Source organism: Amphiura filiformis, chromosome 8, assembly GCF_039555335.1.
Source record: "Amphiura filiformis chromosome 8, Afil_fr2py, whole genome shotgun sequence".
In the NCBI taxonomy this organism is placed as follows: Eukaryota; Metazoa; Echinodermata; class Ophiuroidea; order Amphilepidida; family Amphiuridae; genus Amphiura; species Amphiura filiformis.
In genome coordinates, this window is record NC_092635.1 from 25,017,543 (window position 1) to 25,039,660 (window position 22,118).

General features: G+C 37.1%; 1 protein-coding gene across 3 annotated transcripts; it reads right to left on the reverse strand.

Annotated features, from left to right (window-relative positions):
- Nucleotides 1-203: 203 nt before the first annotated feature.
- LOC140158841 (katanin p60 ATPase-containing subunit A-like 2) lies at nt 204-22,118 on the reverse strand. Of its 3 annotated transcripts, none has more exons than XM_072182086.1 (14): nt 22,029-22,118; nt 17,667-17,834; nt 16,192-16,264; nt 15,577-15,613; nt 14,791-14,962; nt 12,278-12,493; nt 11,487-11,663; nt 10,860-11,042; nt 10,080-10,174; nt 9,572-9,679; nt 8,361-8,526; nt 4,474-4,579; nt 2,912-2,944; nt 204-386 (listed from the first exon to the last, which is right to left on the reverse strand). In XM_072182086.1, exons 1-14 carry the CDS (start codon nt 22,080-22,082, stop codon nt 250-252), a joined length of 1,725 nt encoding a protein of 574 aa, XP_072038187.1. In that variant the 5' UTR covers nt 22,083-22,118; the 3' UTR covers nt 204-249. The 3 variants fall into 3 exon arrangements, with proteins under 3 accessions (XP_072038187.1, XP_072038188.1, XP_072038189.1); XM_072182087.1 differs by lacking the exon at nt 2,912-2,944 and adding an exon at nt 3,469-3,486; XM_072182088.1 differs by lacking the exon at nt 2,912-2,944.

Here is a 22,118-nt window from a genome sequence, read left to right on the forward strand (position 1 = left end):
CCAAAATTGGGTTAAAATGTACCTTTTGGCAATTTTTTATACAAAAAATAGACAGAATTCTGTAAAAATGCTCATGTAGCTTGTAGTTTGTGGCATACTTAGAATTAAGTTAATAACACTGCATTATCACCCTAATTATATCAACCAGATATGATAAAAGCCATTTTTGTGAACGTGTCATTTATAATGAAATAGCCCATTTGTCCTTGAGTAGTTTTGCTGATGCTTTGGTATAGGGTACCTTGTTGTTCACACAGACTCATACTCTTTTTGCCATTTCAAGTATTTGTCCTTGAGTAGTTTTGCTGATGGTTTGGTATGAGCCAAAGCAGCTGTTACATCATCAGTTGTTATTGCATCCACTTGAAGATCTGGAATTGTGTCCTCTGCAATTACACACATAAAAAGTATGTTTTAGTGACTATGACTACTTAGCAATTTTTTTGATGGATGCAGTTGTATTTGTGCTTATAGTTTCACACTTTCACAAATTATGGGCAAATTTTCTTGCTCAAAACAGTGCAATATTTAAAGCAAGTAACTGACAGGATGCATACTATACGGTTTGCAAGTATTTGTTTGCACTGTTTTGACAATGTACCACGTGTACAGCGTAGACACAGATGTGGGATCCTGATTGGCCAATTTAATCACATCATCAGTGCTTATCTCTGAAATATCGGCACTTCATTCTCTGAAAAAGCCACATAGCATCGCATAATCTTCTGTTCAATGGTATCAAACAAAAACAACTGAACTCTGCGAAAGCTTCAAGACTGAAGCAACTAGGGGCAGCCCTATCAAAGTATACATTTTTAGGTGGGCCATTGCCTCTACTTTGCACCAATAAGGTTGTTTTGGTGATATGCGTTATAGCTTTTATGTGACAGGTTTTTGTGTTTGATGTGTGATCCTTAAAATTTACTGATGAAATGCACAGGAACTCCCCTTCATGACACATGGCCAAAAGGCGCTTTATCAAGTCGTCGTTGGGCAGGAAAAACCTCCTATGTACTTGTGGCCCTTGAACATGTTTCAGGGGCCAATGAAACACAGGAGGTTTTTCCTGACCAAACGATGAAGTGTTGGTTAATGTAATTGTGTGGTCTAGGCATGGTCTAGCTCTATATTCATGATAAACAGGGCATGCACATATATAGTCTAGGCTAGTGTGAAAGTACCTTGCTAAGAACTATTCAATAACTAACAGAGCAACATCCTTCAAAGTTCATTTGAAGTATTTAAGTTGCCCTAAGTTCGGTTGCCCACTGCATTTAATAATTCCCTATGAATGTTGGCAACTGAATCATACGTACTAAGGTGTAATTTTCTGCAGCTAATATTAAATCGGGGGAAGTATGGCAAGTACAATTTACTGCATTTGGGGAAACAAGGTATTTGAGCTCTGCAGAAAGGGATGTAATATAGCTGTTAAAAGGACCATATTGAGGGTGCACTACTAGGTGTCATTTTCTTTTAAACCTGATTGAATGCAGCCATCTTTAAAAGCCATCTAAAAACTCATTTATAAATTTAAATGAATAATAAATAAATAAATGTTTTGGATTTATAAAGCACATTTTTCCAGGAGATTCAAAGCACCATAATGTCACTGCCACTGGTGAATCATCAGAGTCAGATCGCATCAACTAGGCCTGTTGCAGCCGAAGCGCAAACCTATTCGCACTCAAATTGAAATGTCCTCCAATTATCACGTTTAGCTCTCCAAATTCCATTGGATGAAGGAAGTTTTTGATAACCTAACAACTAATCGCTGATTTTGAAAGCAGGAGGAAACCAGAGATCCCAAAGAAAACCTTCAAGAGCAAGCATGGATCGGGATAAACCAAGTGCACATACAGTCCTTGATGGGAATTGCAAGGGCTTGAACCTGGGACTCCATGGTGCAAGGCAAGGGAACAACCACTGTGCCAACTCCCTCCCCAAATGTCCTGAGGATCAATTATTTGTTTCTCTCTTACTGCAGTTTTGATCAATCATGTTGATTGCTTTGTATTTGTTTTTATGCTTCTTGATTTCTTTGCTTTGTACGGCACTGGAATAGCTGTCGAGCACCATATAAATATTTGTAAATAATAATAAAATTACTAATGATAAGAAGCAGGACAAAATTATATGTATATTATTTACATATACTGCTACCTTGTTATTTGCACACAAGTGGGTTAAAAATAAAGTGTACAAACAAACCACATCAAACATAATGTGAATTCACACACATGCCTAATTAAGAGCAAAACACCAACAGATCATGAGAAAGTAGTCATGGTGAACTAAATAATTCAGTGCCATGGAAGACTAATATGCTCTTTATTTCACATCAAACATGTCTGGAGTTAATGATACCCTGTCATAAAATGCAATGAGTGAAAACTATAAAGTATGACATTAGTATGGTGCATATGGACTGTTCTACAATGGGCTATTCCAGTTGAAATCCATACACCCCCCTGTGGAATACATTACCTTAATCTTCTATACAGGGTGTGTAGATTTCAAATGGAGTCACCCATTCAGGTAACCTCTTAAAATTCACACTACCAGTGTGGAAGATTAAGGTCTTGTCATCCACAAAGGGTGTATGGTTTTCAACTGGAATAGCCCAATGATGTAGCACTGGTGAGTTCACATTATAGTGAAGCTATTTTTCTCTATACAAACAAATGATTCACAAATGTATGGTCTTATTAGTCTTTTCACATCAAATTCCCCACTAATTTCAACTGTTGACTTTATAGATGAATGTGCACAAATTATTATTATCAATGGAATGAATTATTATCACTAATAAAAAACTGTATAAAATGATAATAAATCACACAAGCTATTTTCCACCATTTGTGATGTCTAATTACAGCAAATTAATGGTCCAGTGTGACAAACTACTCACTGTGCCACTGTACATTAATATCGCCATCTTGTGCTGTGAAAAGGGATAAGCCATTGCAAATAATATGAAAGGATATTATTATTACAGAGGTAGCATTAATGAGTGAAAGCAACTTGTGACACAATCTTATACCCAGGCTTATTAATGTCAGCCATTTTGAAAATTTGGCAGATCATGCCAATATTAACAAACTGTGTTTTGTACTGATTATTTTCTTGGTAGTTTATTTTGTTTTTTACACCACATTTTTACAGCTATTTAAAATTCAAAATTTCCTGATATTGGCCTTAGTGGGTCAGTGGAAGCACCATTGAGGATTACCCTGTCAGGATAAACAAAATTACCAAACTATTTTGGTCAAAATTTTAGGCAAAAATTTAGATTTTTGTCCCACCCAGATTTCAATTTGCTCCCCATTCCACCCAAAAAAAGAAAAATGTCTGGTGCTGCCATGGTGTGGATCTGATCATGTCACAAATGAAAGTATGTTCAGCTGGATTATTAGGAGTATCATTATATATGCCCTGTGTCACCACATAAGCAATCTTGTTAAATACCTATTTTGGAAAATCTTTCTGTATGGAAGCAAGACATAAGAGTAACTATGATGTAAATAATTATGTGTCTGCAAAATGCAACAAACTATTGTACTGTACACATTCATTTCAATCGGCTGTGGAGCAGGTGATCACAAACTTAATCCATTCAGTACGGTTCATGGCTAATGCAGAGATCCAGTTGTATCATATTGCCAGTGTCTCCCAGCAGCCACACATACATGATGTTGTCACACTATGTTCATCAACATAGTAAATTTCCCATTTTAAGATTGTTAATTTTGTAATATTACTGTATTTTGATGGGCTTATATATTACGATTTAAAATTGTCATATTGTTAAAAATACATCTCACTAGATGATGATCTGGGTATCTGAATGAAATATATTCAGAACAGTTTGAAGGGGTTATCAGCGATTTGCAGAATTAGAATACCCAAAAATTAATCAAAATTCTGATTTTTGAATTTTTGGAACAAGCATATAATAACGTGTTACTGAAGTGGATAAATGGCAAATGTGAAAGCAAACTGCTTAAGACGAAATCTGACATCAAAATGAAGATTGATAAACACAAGTTCAAACTTGTATTGCTTCACAGTTTCTTATCTTGAGAGGATAGCGATTTATACTATAGACCAGGTAATTTACATGCTTTATTATGCAAGACGTGACTGATATGTTGTGATCAAATCGGCCTATATATAATTGTTGATTGGTGGTGCTGTTATATGAAATATTTTGTACTGGAAATCTCTGATAATTCCTTTCAGTAAATAAATCTGCACTGAGGTTAATAAAAGCAGGCAATTTATATCTTCATGCATAAACATTTCAATGTTTAGTGTCTGTTCATGAATATATCTGATTCTTCTGTGTATAAAGCCATAAAACAAAAGGAGCAAGCAATTATATGTCACCTGAGATATACATAATGATTACAATATAATATTTCTTATATTATTTCAATTATAATTAAAGTCATTGAATTATTGAAATCCTACCTCCTTCACTATATGATTCCAAGATGTCGAATACTTTCCTAACAGGTCTCATGGCTGCTTCCTTAGCTACCAACTTAATATCTGAACCAGAATATCCATCAGTCATCTGCAAAGGATATTCACACAAAGGGTGAATTTCAAAGAGAAGCCACATCTCTGACTACCAACAATAAGGAAAGTTACCATTGTCAAGGTATCAACCTACAATACTTTGTGTTTCCCTTGTAATGACAGCAAAAGATGTATATAAAGATCTCACAAAAAATAACACCTGTAACTTTAAAACCATCAACTGACTGTATTTGGTATTTGAAAACACCAGGGAAAAGAAAATTTAACTACAGTAATTTTGGTCATTCATTCATTCATTCATTACAATTAACACCAGGAAAAAGAAAATTTAACTACAGTAATTTTGGCCATTCATTCATTACAATATTGATTGCGGATATTTGAAGGTTTCTTTGTACAAATCCAAATATTTGGGTTGATGTTACGTACCTCAATGACAGTTTCATGCTACGACTTAGCACTTTCTCAAATTGACTGACCAATTCCTGCATATCGTCGGCTGCTACCGGATGGAGCTGGCGTAGATGGCGCTGTTAGGACTTGGTCGTAAATATGCTTGCAGAAAGTAATTCCCCTCGTCTCTGTTGAGTGTCTTGGCCCCCTCTTTCTAATCCAGATGGCTTCTTTTATGTGTCTCCTCTTCCTGTTCTGTTCTCTGTCTTTGATTTGGGACTCCTCCCAACCGATTACATGGTTATGATCGGCCACGTGATCTGTGATAGCAGATTTATTCTCCTCCCCCGTAACGGAGGCCTGTCTTTGCGCTCTGGTATAAGCTTTCTTGGAAGCTTTGTCGGCTTCTGTTTTGTGTTCTTTGAGCCGTGTACCAAAGAGTCTCGATGTTTCTCCAATATATGATTTATCACAGTTGCGAGCGGAGGTTGTAGGAGTTCTCAAATCAACAAATAATGCAAAACCTAATCTCACCAAAGTTGAGAAAAAGGCTCTCAGAGACCTCAAAAAAAAGAGGAGTCAATCATGATCTTACCAGCGGATAAGGGAAAGCGACAGTTGTGCTGGACAAAGAGGAGTACGAGGAGAAAGTTACCATCATTTTTTTTTACTGTTACGCCGACCACCGAGTTCTACACGCTCCCCCCGCGCGCCGCTCGTCCGAACTCAACCTAATTCTCACCGGTTGGAAAAAGGTCAATAAAATTACTGAAAGAGAGTATTGGAAACTCTATCCTACAGCCGAAAATACACCTCGCATGTATTGTACCCCCAAAATCCACAAAGCTGTACCCCACTTAGACCAATCGTGGATTACTGTGGGTCCATAATGTACGAAACATCTAAAGAGCTCGCTAGAATTTTAGGCCCCTTAGTCGGTCAAACTCAACATCACGTCAAAAACTCTAAAGATCTAGCGGATGACCTCGCAGAGATCATGGTTGAAGAAGGCGAAGAATTCATTTCCCATGACGTTGTGTCATTGTTCACAAATACGCCAATTGACAAGTCACTTGAAATCATAAGACAACGGTTGATTGAGGACAAAACATTGAGTGAGCGAACCAAGTTAACAGTTGATGACGTTATGGAAGTGTTAGAATTTGCCCTTACTACCACCTATTTTTCATTCCGCGGTCAAATCTATCAACAAAAATTCGGTACTGCGATGGGTTCCCCGTCAGTCCCATCGTAGCTAACCTTTATATGGAATGGCTGGAACAAGAAGCAATAGCATCAGCCCCTTTAGATATCAAGCCACGTTTATGGAAGAGATATGTGGACGATGTGCTCGAGATTGTGAAAAAAGATACAGCAGAACAACTAACCACGCATATCAATCAAATTGATAAGACGGACAATATCAAATTCACATTTGAAACGGAGGATAACCATCAAATTCCGTTCCTCGACACTCTTATCGTCAAAAAGCAAGATGGTTCGATCAAGCTTTTGGTATATCGCAAAAAGACCCATACTGATCAGTATTTACATTTTAACTCCCATCACCCATTGCAGCACAAGCTCAGTGTCATAAGAACATTAATGGACCGCAAAGATAAAGTTATCACAGAAGATGAAGACAAAATTCAGGAAGAAATCAAAATCAAAGAGGCCCTAAAATTATGTGGCTACCCTGAATGGGCATTTAAACAAACGGAAAGCAAAAGCAAATCGCAACGCAAAGAACAATCAGAGACTAAATCCAGGGAATGGTAGTCCTTCCGCATAAAGAAGGTCTCTCTAACGGGTGAGGCGAGTCTTTAAAAAACACGGCATCAACACGCGTTTAAGCCACACCAGACTCTTCGTAATATACTGGTCCATCCTAAGGACAAGCGGGATGTGAAGCAAACATCTGACTGTGTTTACGAAATTCCCTGCCTTAACTGTGATAAATCATATATTGGAGAAACATCAAGACTCTTTGGTACACGGCTCAAAGAACACAAAACAGAAGCCGACAAAGCTTCCAAGAAAGCTTATACCAGAGCGCAAAGACAGGCCTCCGTTACGGGGGAGGAGAATAAATCTGCTATCACAGATCACGTGGCCGATCATAACCATGTAATCGGTTGGGAGGAGTCCCAAATCAAAGACAGAGAACAGAACAGGAAGAGGAGACACATAAAAGAAGCCATCTGGATTAGAAAGAGGGGGCCAAGACACTCAACAGAGACGAGGGGAATTACTTTCTGTCAGATATTTACGACCAAGTCCTAACAGCGCCATCTACGCCAGCTCCATCCGGTAGCAGCCGACGATGTGCAGGAATTGGTCAGTCAATTTGAGAAAGTGCTAAGTCGTAGCACGAAACTGTCATTGAGGTACGTAACATCAACCCAAATATTTGGATTTGTACAAAGAAACCTTCAAATATCTATTTTACCAACAATCCTGATGAACTTATTTGCGAATATTGATTGCGGTTTCGAACCCTGGCTGGGCCTTATACGCTCACATGGAAAATTGAGGTAGCTTGAAATTTCCTGGACAAGGAACTTACTGTTAATTGTCTTGTTGCAACCCGTACGAAACTCGGGGAGCTGAATTGTTGTTAAATGGTTTATGGAATGCTGTGGAGCCGTAGTGGTCAGCGACAATCTGTAAAGTGTGATGTGGCTTGTGGATCAACGTCTAGGCATTGTGCCTGTGTGTAGCGCACTATAAATCACTGCACTTTTTTTTATTATCAAGTCTTGTGCTCTCCATCTTAATTATTTCCATTTTTGAAGTAAATTGTATTAATATCAATTCAGGACAAAGATAATGACGGCTTTTACATGCCACAATACTTGCAATTAATAACCATTGATTGTTGTAAATGCAACATTTAAATTCTGTTTTCTTTCAAAACATTGCCATTTTGCTAATATTGAATAGAGAAAATGGTTTATCAAAATGCACATAAATAACTCATCTTTCATTCTAAATTAAAATATTGTGAATATGATTAATAATTCGGAAGCTATATAGTGTACTTATAGGTTACTGCATATTGCTTATGAGGGAGAAATTTAACAAATCAATGCATGTGGGCTAAGATGTTGATGCATCTAATTGGACAAGCATCAACATTCAGTGCAAGTGCATTGATTTGTTTAATTACTTGAGCTTGTTGAGCCACACACAGTTCACATAGTCAAAATTAAACAACATAGACCAGAGTCAAAGTTTATAATTGTACACTTGTGTGCTTGTACCTTCAACAAATTGTACACCATTCCATATCTGATGATGTGATCATAGGATGATGACCATTTTCCTCAATAATGTTTACATGCTTACTTTTTTGTTTGTTTGTTTGTTTTAATGAAATGTTCAGAAAAGTTTTGCAAAGTTAAAAGCTGCACTTCACTTACCCATGCTAATTGGTCATAATCCACATCAGTTTTGATTTCCAAGGCACAATCCGGATTAATGACCGTTGGTAGGTGGAATTGAAACATGGCTTTTCTAGCTTCTTCTGTTGGCAAGTCTACTAAAATTCTCTTTTCTAACCTCCTTAGCATAGCATGATCTAATTCCCTGTAAAGCAATGGTGTATAATAGAAAATAGGTTGGTATATTATTTCTTTCTTTTTTTTCAAAACAGTTCACCTGTATAGTTGATCAGCTCATAATAGGCGGGCATTGTTAGGCTTTACCATTCTGCAGAAAAGTAGACCCACATTAAAAGTGATATAATTGACTTGAGGTGTATTATATTAAGCATGTTAAAGAAAGTAGAGCAAGTAAAGGACTCCCAATTAATGATTTGTGATGCTTCTGGTGAAATGTCACAAGACGATTCTCAAAATTGATTAATTAATCTGAGATGTTATAAGGCCCGTTGATTTATACAAAATCGTCAAACTATTGGTAGCTGTCTGTCAGCAACTAGTTTGACTTTCTTTAGCCCATTGAATAACATTAACATTAAGAGTGAACAATGTCAGACAGTGAACAGAGTGTTTTGACAGTTGTAATATAGTGCCCTGTGGTTCTAGCATGCTCTGCCATGGAGTAGGGCTCTCTTCTATGTTTGGATACAGGAAGCCTGAACAGTTGTTGCATATGATGTTTAATATAATCCTACCACGGAGTGCAGAGGTTTGCATATTGCAAGTTATAGTTCTTAATATGAAGAGCTTATTTCCAAACCGTGTTAAGTCCACTGCCACAAGTTTCTCATTTACTTGTGTGATATACTTTGACAAGTTTGACATTAGCAACAATGAGTTGTACCATCAACAAGCCATTATTTACCACAACAATGCTGGTTAACAATATGCAGACTATTGTTCTCATTTGGGAATCAAAATCACACAGTATTGTTACTGTGCTTTGTAATGGTGCATCCAACTGAAATTATAATACCTATAGCATCACAACCCATCGCACAGGAAAATCAGAAACTTGTGTTTGTGGACTTAACATGGTTTGGAAATAAGCTCTTCATATATTTTAAGTGATTTGATACACCCTGTGCAATCAAATTCACACTCCTTGTGTGGAAGATTAAGGTCATGTCTTCCATATTAGAGGGTGTATGGATTTCAACTGGAATAGCCACATAATGTATGTCACTTACCATGGTAGATTAGAAGCAGCTAATAGAAACACTAAATCATCTGTTTTTGCTAAGCCATCCATTTGAACCAAGAGTTCCGTCTTCATCCGCCTGCTTCCTTCATGTTCACTGCAAAATATTATTCACATCAATTGATTCAACTATTCAAACATATACACAGATACATCTGCAATTTTTTATTTTAAATAATCAGGAAGTATTTTCAATCAAGAAAAGAAATTCATTAATGGAGATACATAATGAACTCCAAATCTATCAACAAATGATCCAATCTATGCCAGCCCACAGGCCAAGTTGCTGTGGACCATGTTTGCATGTCTACCATGTTGTCACAATTCACCTTTTCAGGAAATCCCAAAAGCCTTTGCGATTGAATACCTGGCAAATTATCATCGATGAACGCATATTTACTGTGCGCAATGAATGTAAATTGCATAGCTTTTTGGATTTTCCGAAAAATATGAATTGGACATCCTTGATTTTCAGTAGTGTGATAAAATCAGCTTACCTTCCACCCATCCCTCCTCTTTGACTCATAACTGACTCCAACTCATCTAAGAATATTGTAGATGGAGCATGGAATCGGGCAAGCTCAAATAAGACCTGTTGTAGAGAACAAATAAATAAGTTATCAAAAACAAGTTAATAATAACTGCTATGGTGATGTACACAGATTTGAACAAAAATGATCAGGATGTAGATTGATGCAAATGACTCACCTGTACAAATTCTAATTTGTTTAATGTATGCAAATGTATGGTTTCCTCAGTGTTATTTCTCTACCTATTATATTCTCTATGGAGAACCATTTTTTTTCCATTTTTATTTGTTGCATAAATGTTATAACATGTCAAAATGTAATAACATTAGCAGTATTTTGACTTCAATTCAATTTCTGAAATATTGATATCCAATTAAACCTCTCAAATCCAATTGACCCTCTGCTATAAAAAGCAGTCAAGTTAGCTTAGTCGGCAAGGCATTTGACTACAGTGAACTGGTGTTTGGCGATATGAGTTTGAGCCCTCATGAAATACAATTAAGCTAACTTAAAATCCCCCATGGGAAGAAACTATCTGTGTGTTGTCTCAATTACCCATATGATACCCGAGGAGCTGATCATGGCCGCAATGGTTTATTGTGGTATGTACAGGGTGTGCATTCTTAACTGTAAATCCCTGCTTGTTGCTAAATGGTTTATATAGTGTCATGAGCAAAAGTGGTCAGCAAATAGCTTGTGGGTACTATAAATCATTGCGCTTTTCAAAAAATCTACTCCATCACTTACCCTAACTAGTTTCTCTGAATCTCCCCTCCATTTGCTGACTATACTTGATGCAGAGATATTAAAGAAAGTTGTGTTACACTCTGTTGCTACAGCCTTGGCTAATAACGTCTTTCCAGTACCTGGTGGACCATATAATAATAAGCCTTTCCAAGGTGATAAGATACCAGTAAATAACTGAGGATACTGAGATAGAAAAAAATGAAAATATATATGGGAAAATGAGTTTATCAAATACTAATTTCACTATTTCCCTAGATGAGGTTGGGGAGGATACATGTATTATAATTAAAGACCGAATTAAAAAGACTAGTTTGCGTATGACATCCTGTCAACCAGACCAAAAATGCCATACTGCGCAGGTCAGTAACCAATCACTGATGTCAGATGCAAACTAGTCTTTTTTAATTTGGTCTTCAATTATAACCTCTAGTATACAAACGGATACACACTAGGGCAGGTGGCACCAACATGCATACTAGGCTGATTCTGAGAAAACCAATTAAAAAAAATTAACAGGCAAATGTTCCAAGTCCAGTAGTCTCCTTTAAACTTTATTCAAAAGTGATAAATATCTATAGGGCAGCTATTGCAGATAGGGCCTCGATATGTATAGTCTTCAACACTCACCTTAATAGGATATACTACAGCTTCTTTGACTAATCTTTTGGCAGCATCTAAACCAATGATGTCATCCCATCTCACATCTGGATTGTGTAGATAGATATCTTTGCTTATATTCTGTGCTAGCTCCCTCCATTCTAATGTGTAGCCGGAATAACCACCTAAAGGCTTCAATAACCTCTCCTGTTGACAAACACACATCAGTAAGGTAAGACTTGAAAATTAAACAAGAGGTTAAAGGTCATATACCAGAAATGGATTGACAAAAGAGATAATTTGGTAGATTATATAACAGAAGATAAGTCAAACATTTGAAGCATTCATTGCTCATATATCATGTTTAAGTTTGTACACTCAAAAAGCTATCAATATATCCAAGCTGTGGTTAAATAAATTTAAGAAGCTGTGTGGGAATGGTTGGAACATGCAACATTGTAGCCATTGTTTTGAATGGGGAGTTTGCTCCTGGGACAGGCAAGACAAATGCTTTCACAAATGCTAAATTATAATTGTAGCTGTTGACAAAGGCTATTGAACTTCTTAAGTAGATCAGATATACAAAACAAGGTCATAGCGAAACAGAGTTCAACTCATTGAATGTCTAATTTAAAGAAATGCTTAATTTCAGACTTTATATCATCAAGAAGACTATTGTTACAAACTTTGTTTAGAAGGTATTTGCCTCTAATGGCCCTCTGATGTTACGCTACTGCCATAAATTAAATTACACAGTAAACTGGTATTTTTTCAACAATCCTACCAAATGAATCTCTTTACGTAAATTACACAGTACTTACTGAGGGATCTGTATCAGCCATGTACTCTTGTGTGGCACCTTTGACGGCATTGTTAAGCATTGCACGCATATCAATAATTGGTCCTCTCTTTGGCCCTAGTTTAACACCATCTCCTCTGCTGTTCTGTTGCTTGCCATTTGTATGCTCATTAGATGACACTGCTGTTGATCCTGACACAGAGAGATCTGACAGTGGGTCTGCATGACCATTCATTTGCTGTACAAAGTAAGACAAGAACATAAATAAACAAAAGAAAATTATGCGCAATGCCCATATCATACTGGCATTCGCATACCTGCCAACATTGAAAACCTAGAAAACAGAGTACATGGCGAACGAGGGCTAAGCGCCAGTAGTATCGCCTCTGACGGACAGGGGGGTCCAGGGGCCCGCTTAAGGGCCCCCAGGGGTCCAGGGGCAAAGCCCCGGTGGGGGTTGAGGTTTCTACACTGTAAAAACCCTTATAAGCCCCTTCACAGAAGACACATTTTATAGAAAAACAACAATAAAGAACAAGGTGAAAATGAAGCCCTAGGCTTTTATACACTTTGAGGAGGGATTTATACTCCATATCTAGCAACAATTTCAACACATATTTGATGACTACAACCTTTGAAAAAAATGTGAAAAACATTCTGGGACCTGTTTTTATAAGTTTGAAAAATATGCTTCCTTCACACAGAAAATGTGCTTTTAAAAATGCAGTTTGCTATACTTTTGTACATAACGATCATTCGTTGAAGCGATTTTTTGGCTTTATAACAAGGCCTACGTGACTGATAGAACACTGATATGATGCACAATACAAAGTTAAAAATTCAGAAAAAAAAATCCATTTAACAAAAAACATGTCAAGTTTTTGTTGACTTTGGAGAACCACTAGACGTATTCTGAAGTGCTAGGATCATTCACAGTTAATTTGAAAAATATTGGAAAAAAATTACACTACGTGACTGATAGGACATTGATATGATGCACAATACAAAGGTGAACATTTTTTAAAAAATCAATTTTTTCTTAATTTTTTCAAAGTTTTTGGCGACTTTAGAGAACCTCTAGACCTATTCTGAAGGTTTGTATTTGAGGAGGTATTTATACTCCATATCTGGCAAAACTTTCAACACATATTTGATAAAAAAAACCTTTGAAAAAATGTGAAAAAAACATTCTGGGACCTGTTTTTACAAGTTTGAAAAATATGCTTCCTTCACATAGAAAATGTGCTTTGAAAAATGCAGTTTCCTATACTTTTATACATAACGATCATTCGTTGAAGCGATTTTTTGGCTTTATAACAAGGCCTACGTGACTGATAGAACACTGATATGATGCACAATACAAAGTTAAAAATTCAGAAAAAAAAATCCATTTAACAAAAAACATGTCAAGTTTTTGTTGTCTTTGGAGAACCACTAGACATATTCTGAAGTGCTAGGATCATTCACAGTTAATTTGAAAATATTGGAAAAAATTACAAAAAATTACAGTTTCTTATCATATGATGAAACCACTAACTAATGTTTACCTCTTCATCTATCACATTATTATACATGCATTGGTTTTTCCATGCATTTATAATATGTGCTAGATGAAGAGGTAAACATTAGTTAGTGGTTTGCATATTAAGGATAACAAACTGTAATTTTTGTAATTTTTTTCCAATTTTTTTCAAATTAACTTGGAATGATCCTAGCACTTCAGAATAGGTCCAGTGGTTTTCCAAAGTCGTCGAAAACTTTGGAAAAGAAATAAAATTTAAAAAAAAAAAAAAAAAAAAAATGTTTTTTTTTTTTTTTTTTAATTTTTTTTTCTTTTCAGAAAATCGAGTACTCCGATTTTCGGGGTTTAAAACTCGGAAAATCGGAGTAACTCCGCGAAAATCGGAGTAGTTGGCAGGTATGTATTCGCACTGCAATTAAAAAATCACTAATGAATCAAAGTTGCCTTCAAGTCTCTCTCTTGGCTTGGCTTCGCTAACGAAAATCTAAAGGCTGTTGTCCACATTTGCTACAGGCTCGCTGGTGACTGACAAGGCCGATGCAGGACAGGCAGGTCCAACTGCAGTATTTGGAGATAAAAGTCTAGATCAGTGTTGGGGCCCTGTTGCTGCACTCTTTTTTCGTATCTTTCTCTTGTCTTCCAGCTAGGTTCTTTGCATAACTCTAAAGGCTGCGCCAGCTTTGATGGATGGTGTGTCTCCAAATATTATGGTCAGCAGCCAGGGTAGACCAGTGTATGGGGTCGATGCTTTTAGAGATGACTTGAGGCAGTCTTTGTATCTTTTTAGAGGTCCCCTATGTTTCATCACCCAGAGAACAACTAAAACTCCCTGGGTTAAAGTATAACCTACTGCTCTTATTTCTTACTTCAGTCCTGATGAAGTCAGAGTCACCTCTGACAAAATCTTGACTACTTTACCAATTGGTGTATGTACCTGATATACCCATTGCTTGCATGTTCAAGGCATTGTTGTGTGATGTATGTTTGATGCATATAATTTGGACTAAACTTACTGGTTTTGAGTTTTCTCTTTGAACTTTGCGTTCACTAGATTGCCTCCTATTTGGTGCTGCATTACTAGAGTTGGGTCTCCGCCTTGTATTGCTGTTAGCTGATGATGATGTGTTAGTCTGATCTCCTGGAGCATGTGGAATTCTCGGTAATGTTGGCGTTGTAGTGCCTTTCCTAAAAAACAGGGGGAAATATTCAACTATTGGGTTATAAAATGTTTTTATAACATTTTTAGATGAAACCACATACCATTTGCAAAAATGTTTTGCATACAATGTGTTTTTTTAATAATTTAAATATTTTATCAACATTATTATTCCTAAAAATATTTTGATACTATAATATTGACACAAATTATTTTGGAACATTTTTATGATCTTCTTACAACCCAATACACATGGATATATATTACTTTCATATGACACAATCAGACCAAAGTCTGCAATAATGAAATTGAGATAGACAAAAATAAGGAGCAAAAAAAAAAAAAAAACCAATGAAAAACATAAAGTAAGCTGAAGTATGGAGCAATGTAGGCAGTGGTGGTAATAACTCAAGTTCCAAATCTCTGACTTTGGTCTGAGCCGATCAGTACATATTGTGTCACATTTGTATTTTATGTTATATTTGTAGAAATAACAGTCAACCACCACCACAAAATCTGTAAATGTATCTTGAGATGTTCTTGAAAACTCATGGTTATTAAAACACTATTTGTTTGCAAAATGTTTTAAAAACATGCATGTGTTTACATACAATCATTAATTTTACTGTGCACCAAAACTTACCCTTTTCCTCTGCCTGCTGACCTCTGAGGGGACTGAACTGTAAAGGAAAAAGATACATCCTTAAAATCAGTTTGGCATTAAATCACACATTCATACATTAGACCTAATTATATCCACAGCAATGTCTCCTCAGTTTGTATACTTTCACCTTAACTTTGACAACACAATAGTTAACCCTCTCAGGTGTTGACTGCAGACGATAAGCTCCAAATTTTCTTTTAAAAAAATCGAAAATTGTTTGCATTTTCATGGTCAAATTTGGAATCATCATGAAAAGTATATGCACCAATAGGGCACCAATTAGGATACAGCAAAAAAAATTAGTCATCTGCATTTTGACGATCACAAGAAAACCCTGTACCTGAGCTGATGCTACAATGGACTTTTGAAATGGGAACAGTGCACAAACTGGTTCAAAACTTTAAATTATGTTGAGGGTTAACTGCAATACTGCCTCTTCTTCATAAGCTCCCCTGGGTAATGTAATCATATGTTTATATGGATAACTTAACCAGGGGGAGCTACTGGCGATGAGGTACTGTTGCACTTAGCCCTCAATCAAGGATTTCCATTTTCAGAAACACAACAAAACTGTTCTTAAAAAGTACAACTTACTGTTTTCAGCTGATAATTTCTTAGTTATCTTTGGGTACCTCTGAAATTTGACAAAGTAGTAGGACTCGTATTCCTGTTGTACCAAAAGAAAAAAGGAGAGTGAACATTAATTCTAAATGTTTTAAAGTATTATCTAAGAATCAATCTTGGTTTCTTTGCTAATTGATGTTTTGCTGCTGCTTGTGTTAGTTTTGGATGATTCAGATTGGCAAGTGAGAAATTGAACCGGTCCGAATTGAATCGGGATCGGGGGAAATGTTATCAACTGCCAATCTACTTACAGATCTCTGAAACCCTCACTTAAACCTGTAAACCACACAGTACTACAGCAGAATATTCAGGAAGTTTTAACTTAAAATTTAAATTGCTCACATCTATATGATAAGCAAAAAAGCACTCGTCACCAATAAACACTTGGCACTACTGATCGTGATTCGCAGGCATTTTTCAGATAGCTGGGTTACTAAAAATAGATAGTGATGTCTTTATCGAGATAAAATTTTCCAGATAACCATGTTACTAAAAATAGTTTGGCAACTTCTTTTTCGAGATAGAATTTTCAACATAAGTATAAGAGCGCTGCCTCTAGCAACAGTGTTACTTAAAATAGATTGCTGATCTTGTATTTTCCAAGATATATTTAATCTGAATTGGGATCGGCCGATCTGTCAATTTTGTGATGCAGATCTTGGGCTGGATTGGCTAACACTGGCTTATATGCATACCCAGAGGATGGTAGAGGGGCAGCCTGTCCCTCTGAAAAATACTTTTAGTAAACCAGAGCATAAAGAATGCAATGTAGTGTTAACTTAAATCTGCCATTTTTGTATCCAGTTTCCCTACAAACCAGGACAAATTCCTCAATGTGGGATTTGGAGTAAAGATTTGCTTTCACACACTAGAAATACATAAGGCATTAAATGTGAAATTTTGTTTTACTTGAAGTGAGCTTGTTGATCTTCCAGAGAAATAAACATTTTTTTTTTATTTCTCAGCTCTGGACCAGGTTTTCTTCCCCTCAAACCACTCACGCTGGTAATTATGCACCTGTTGCTCGCCTGATTCCACTTGAAATACCACACAAAATCAAAGCAAAATATTCCGGAAAATTGTGGAATTCAACAGTTTTAGCCAGATCCAACAATTTTCATCCGAATACAGTTTGAAAATTGTAGAAGATTTTAGATTTTGGGAGGAATTCCAAATTTTATTTTTTGAAAAATCCAACCAGATTTCAGTATTTTCCATCTATCTTTCAGTTGCATTTTTACATATGAAATGTGCAAAAAAATTTCACAATATAGTTCAACTGGAAATGAGACATGTCATCTTCCTGGGGGTGTAGATTTCAAATAGAATAGCCCAATGTTTTCCCCTATGTTTGATTTACTTGTGCTTAGCCCAAATCTGATTTATATAATCTACCACTACCACCTTGCATGGTTTGACTGCAACTTGGCTGTATCATGTCTTACCATAAGCACTGTTTGTAAGTCCACATTATCACAAACTTCGTATTTGTTGAAACATAAATTGCTTTCAGATTCTAATGCTTTTGCTGATTCTGTGTAGCCTTCTTGTAGCAAATGGTGAAGCATTAATATTAACAGATTCTTTCTCCTCTGTTCAGATTTCTGTTCTTCCTGCAAGTAGGAAAAAAATGAGGAAAAGAGATTCATTAGAAAGGTTCATTTAATTAATGTGTAGCGGCTGTAGCCTTCTTGTAGTAAATGGTGAAGCATTAATATTAACAGATTCTTTCTCCTCTGTTCAGATTTCTGTTTTTCCTGCATGTAGGAAAAAAATGAGGAAAAGAAATTCATTAGAAAGGTTAGAAAGGTTCATTAGAAATAGAAAGGTTCATTCATAATAGAAAGGTTCATCATGATTATGAATGTCATGCATGCATGAACCAGTTCCGGGAGTTCCAAGAAGGGCTGTGTATGTGACATCGTAGTTTAATGTGCATTCACATGTAGAGCCGTCGGAACGAAGACATTTTTGCTCTACAAATGATTGCAAATTACACATTTAATTTGTAATTATTTTTCACCACAAATGACAAAATGTATGAAAACACAGACATGCTGCGCAGATGAGCAATGTACATGACGTATGAACATGGAGGTAGAGAATATGGTATGAATATAATGGAATTTAAAGGTCAAACAGGTTGTTCATTATTGTCAATATTAATATTTTGCAACAATTAATGAAAACATTTAACACTGAACTTGAAGACATGATCATGGCACTTCCTACAACTGTCCTTTAAACAGTAACAAGTGCCCAGCCCAACGTTCATCAAGACACGTCACGCGTCAAGTATACCCAAATACAAACCAACAAGAACTGTTATAAGTACTCCTACATTCCAAAAACACTGTTAGACTGGAATGCCATACCCGAACACATAAGTTAACCTCAATTAAGGACAGACAAGTTTAACATGTTTTTAAAGGCAGCAGTAGCCCGAAACATCATGGCCCTAGTTGTTCCTTCCTCACCATAGGGCCATGAATGCTGTACGTACGTACGTAGAAACGGGGCACCGTGAACTCACGTCGCCGTGATGACGTCACACTGACGGCATCTATTTATAGGAAGAATTCAAAACACGGCGACGATAACAGTCACAAGTCTGGTCTTAAGTTTTACATCCTCAAAATTTACGAACATGCACCAAATAGGTTTTGTTTAAGTCTCATCTTCAGTGAGGAATGGTAGGAAGTGGTATTTATGAGAAAAAGTGGTATTTTATGTGTACCCTGGACCAGATAGGCTCAGGAGTCTCAGACTAGACTCGCTTGCCAGTCCTATATATACGCCGTACCTATGTATATTTAAGGACTGGCTTACGCCATTTTGGATGTCAATGGGAAATACACACTTAACGATTTGCGCCGGTTAGAAACTTGAAAAAAAATCTTTAAAATTTCATCAATGTATATAAAAGTGGTACCAACCTTATTGTGCTTGCTAATTTAAGACTCGGTTGAAACAAAATTATGGATCGAATGCATTTTAGTGTCCAAAAAGGCAAAATTATCATCAAAGTTCTGCCGTAATCGGCACCCTTGCGAAGGGTTCAGAATTCGAATCGCGAACGAAAATATCTGATCTTTGCGATCAAAAACACAAAATTACAACTTTAAACATACTATTGACAAAAGACATTATTACCAAACAATATAGAATAGAAAATTTGACATCATTTTCTCAAAATATTGAAGAAATTTGCTCACTAGACATTGAAAAAGTGCGCAATCCAATTCCCGTTCAAACGTGTGGGAAACTAAAAGTGCATAATCCCCACTATCTCAGACCTTCGTACGGAGAAGGACAGTGGAAATCGTGCCGTAGGCGTTGTGACGGAGTAAACGTCAAACAACTGGATACAATGACAACGTATGGAAAAATATATTTTTGTAAACAATTTGAGGTCAGTATGAAATTGATATTTTGTACAATTTGTACAGCTATCGAATCTACCCTATCATCACAAGCAAACGTACCAATATATAAAAAGTGCCCTTAAATACTGGACATCGCCAATATATTTATGACAAATTTGTGTCCAGAACACGAAAAGTGTCCAGACCTCACGCTTGCTCTCTCGGCTACAACAATGGCGTAATCCATGTATTCCAGCGGTTCAAGCGTAGCTATGAATAATTAAGCAGATGACGATTTACCAACTCTGATGATGCGTAATGACCTGACCTTGTCAGACCGATGAGTTACATAGGTTTGATCCACCAGTCCCTTTACTGCTTACGCACGGTCATTTTATTCCGCCATGTTTATTGTTTGAGATCGGGGCCAAGGAACTTAGGCTACACAACGTGCACAGCTCTGACAATTTCCCACAATGCCTTGCATGATTTCCAGAAGAAGGCCTGGCGATTTCCCACATTTCCGTAAAATTGTAAACAACGCCTGACGTTTCGATAGGGAAAATGGAGATAGCGAAGTCGCATTTTACATCAAACAGCTGCAAGAGTAAAACGTTCTGAAGGATCGGTAATGCTTCCGTCAATTGTAAGCCCGGCTACCAGGGACCCGGGCACTGTAGACACAATACCCGGGACTGTCACCCTGAAATTACCAGAAAGTACGTCCCCGGTACCCGGGACTGTACCCGGGATGTACAATCAGTCGCCCCGGTAGCGGGCCATGAAAATACTTAAATTGCTGATTAAAAACATTGAAAATTAATACAGCACTTTGAAACCCGGCTGGCATGGGCGGGGACAGTACCGGGGGTTTCACCCACAATTTGTGCCCCGGTACCGGGACAATACCCGGGGCATAGCGGGATTATTACAATTGCCTTTGGTAATCTCCCCCGCTATGCCCGGGTCCCTGGTAGCCGGGCTTGCAATTGACGGAAGCATAATGATTAACAGCTGGTCTGGTGTACCGTATTTGAAGTTCATATTGAAGTTTGTAAGTTTGTGACTTCGTATGTTATGTGCAATAGATATTACAGGAAGCTTAAATTGGCACTCTGTTCTGCAATAACTTTGTCTGTCGCTTCTGAAAATGTATGGGAGTTCTGGACATGTCACACCGGAAGTGTAACATGACCTCGCTGGACATAGTGACGGAGTTGGAGGTGTGAGTGAGTACCTCGTAGGTATCACAGGGAAACCCTCAGTTAACACATTTGTTAGTCAGTCAAAATGGCCTAAACCGGCAATACAAATTTACATTGAAATTAAAAAGAAGCTTTTTAAGAAGGAAACCTTCATAAATATGTTGTCTATACTTCACTTGACCCAAATATATGATTTTTTTGGTGATGAGAGACTCGCACATGGAATTTCAGAGAGATTTTGATAGTCAGTTCCATTAAAAAAGGTGCTATCGTCATGAGACTAAGATCTAGAAACACCCCGTAATGCTGTTTTGGGGAATTTTGCTAGCAGAATCTTTTTGATGAAAGTCAATCTTTGACAAGATGTAACTTTGCTACGGAAAGTGCTATGACAAAAAGGTTTTCAGTGTTGGCTTTCTTTACTCAAGGGCTTTAATTTGATATATAAAATGATGCAGTTTGATGGCAAATTTGAATTCCCCTGGTAGGCATGTTCACAAAATTTTCAAGTAGGATATTTCACATGGAAATTATTTTGTTTAAAAAGGTGATTATTTAACTTAAAAAATGAGGGGTCAACCATGTCTGTAGGTCAAAAATTAGCGGTTATGGGCAAATGTCTGTTTTAAAAAAAAAACATGGAATGCATCATTTTTCACCACGGCGATCCATTTTACACAAAGGCGATTTTATTTTATGAAATCTAACTTTCACTGCATGCTGACTTCTGTATCAAGGATGAAGTACCGGCACATTTTAGACTACGTCGTCAAGTTTCTGGTGTCCAAATTTCAAATTTTTGTATTTCCCTTTTTGGATTGAATGTCGCCCTCTATAATAAGGAATGTGGACATGTCTACCCCTGGCATACCTATACCTCGTCCTCGGGCTAAGCCCAAAGCAAAGCTAAGGCAGCAGTAACCCAGTATATAGTACGCCCGGGAGTACGCCAACACCAAGTAACCAAGCCGTGCACCGTCCTGCTAGTTTGGCTCCCGCAAGCCAAGGGGGTGTTTAGCAGTACAGCAACCAGAACCAGAAGCATGGAAGTGATAACGTTTCTACAACTTGAACTTGCAACTGCCGTGCATGGTATTAAACATGGGTTGGCATGGTTGGTAAATCGGTTACCTGAAAATTTTGATTTATCACCACATACTTATTTAGGCAGTATTTGTTCTGATACTTGGACACAAACATAAGAACTCTTATTTCCATCATATGACGGGATACTTACCGCTTCCCTGGCATGACTTGCCGTTTTTAGAGCGACATAACTCAAGGACTCCATCCTCAGTATGTCAAAATCAGCGTCCTCCGTTGCCTG

Excerpts from the sequence above, each read along its gene's own strand:
- LOC140158841 (XM_072182086.1), bottom strand. The coding sequence starts at position 22,082 with ATGGAGTCCTTGAGTTATGTCGCTCTAAAAACGGCAAGTCATGCCAGG. Across the intron at positions 11,664-12,277 it reads TGGCTGATACAGATCCCTCA|GAGAGGTTATTGAAGCCTTT; the intron begins GTAAGTACTGTG and ends GTTTGTCAACAG. Across the intron at positions 10,175-10,859 it reads ATTCAGAGAAACTAGTTAGG|GTCTTATTTGAGCTTGCCCG; the intron begins GTAAGTGATGGA and ends TCTCTACAACAG.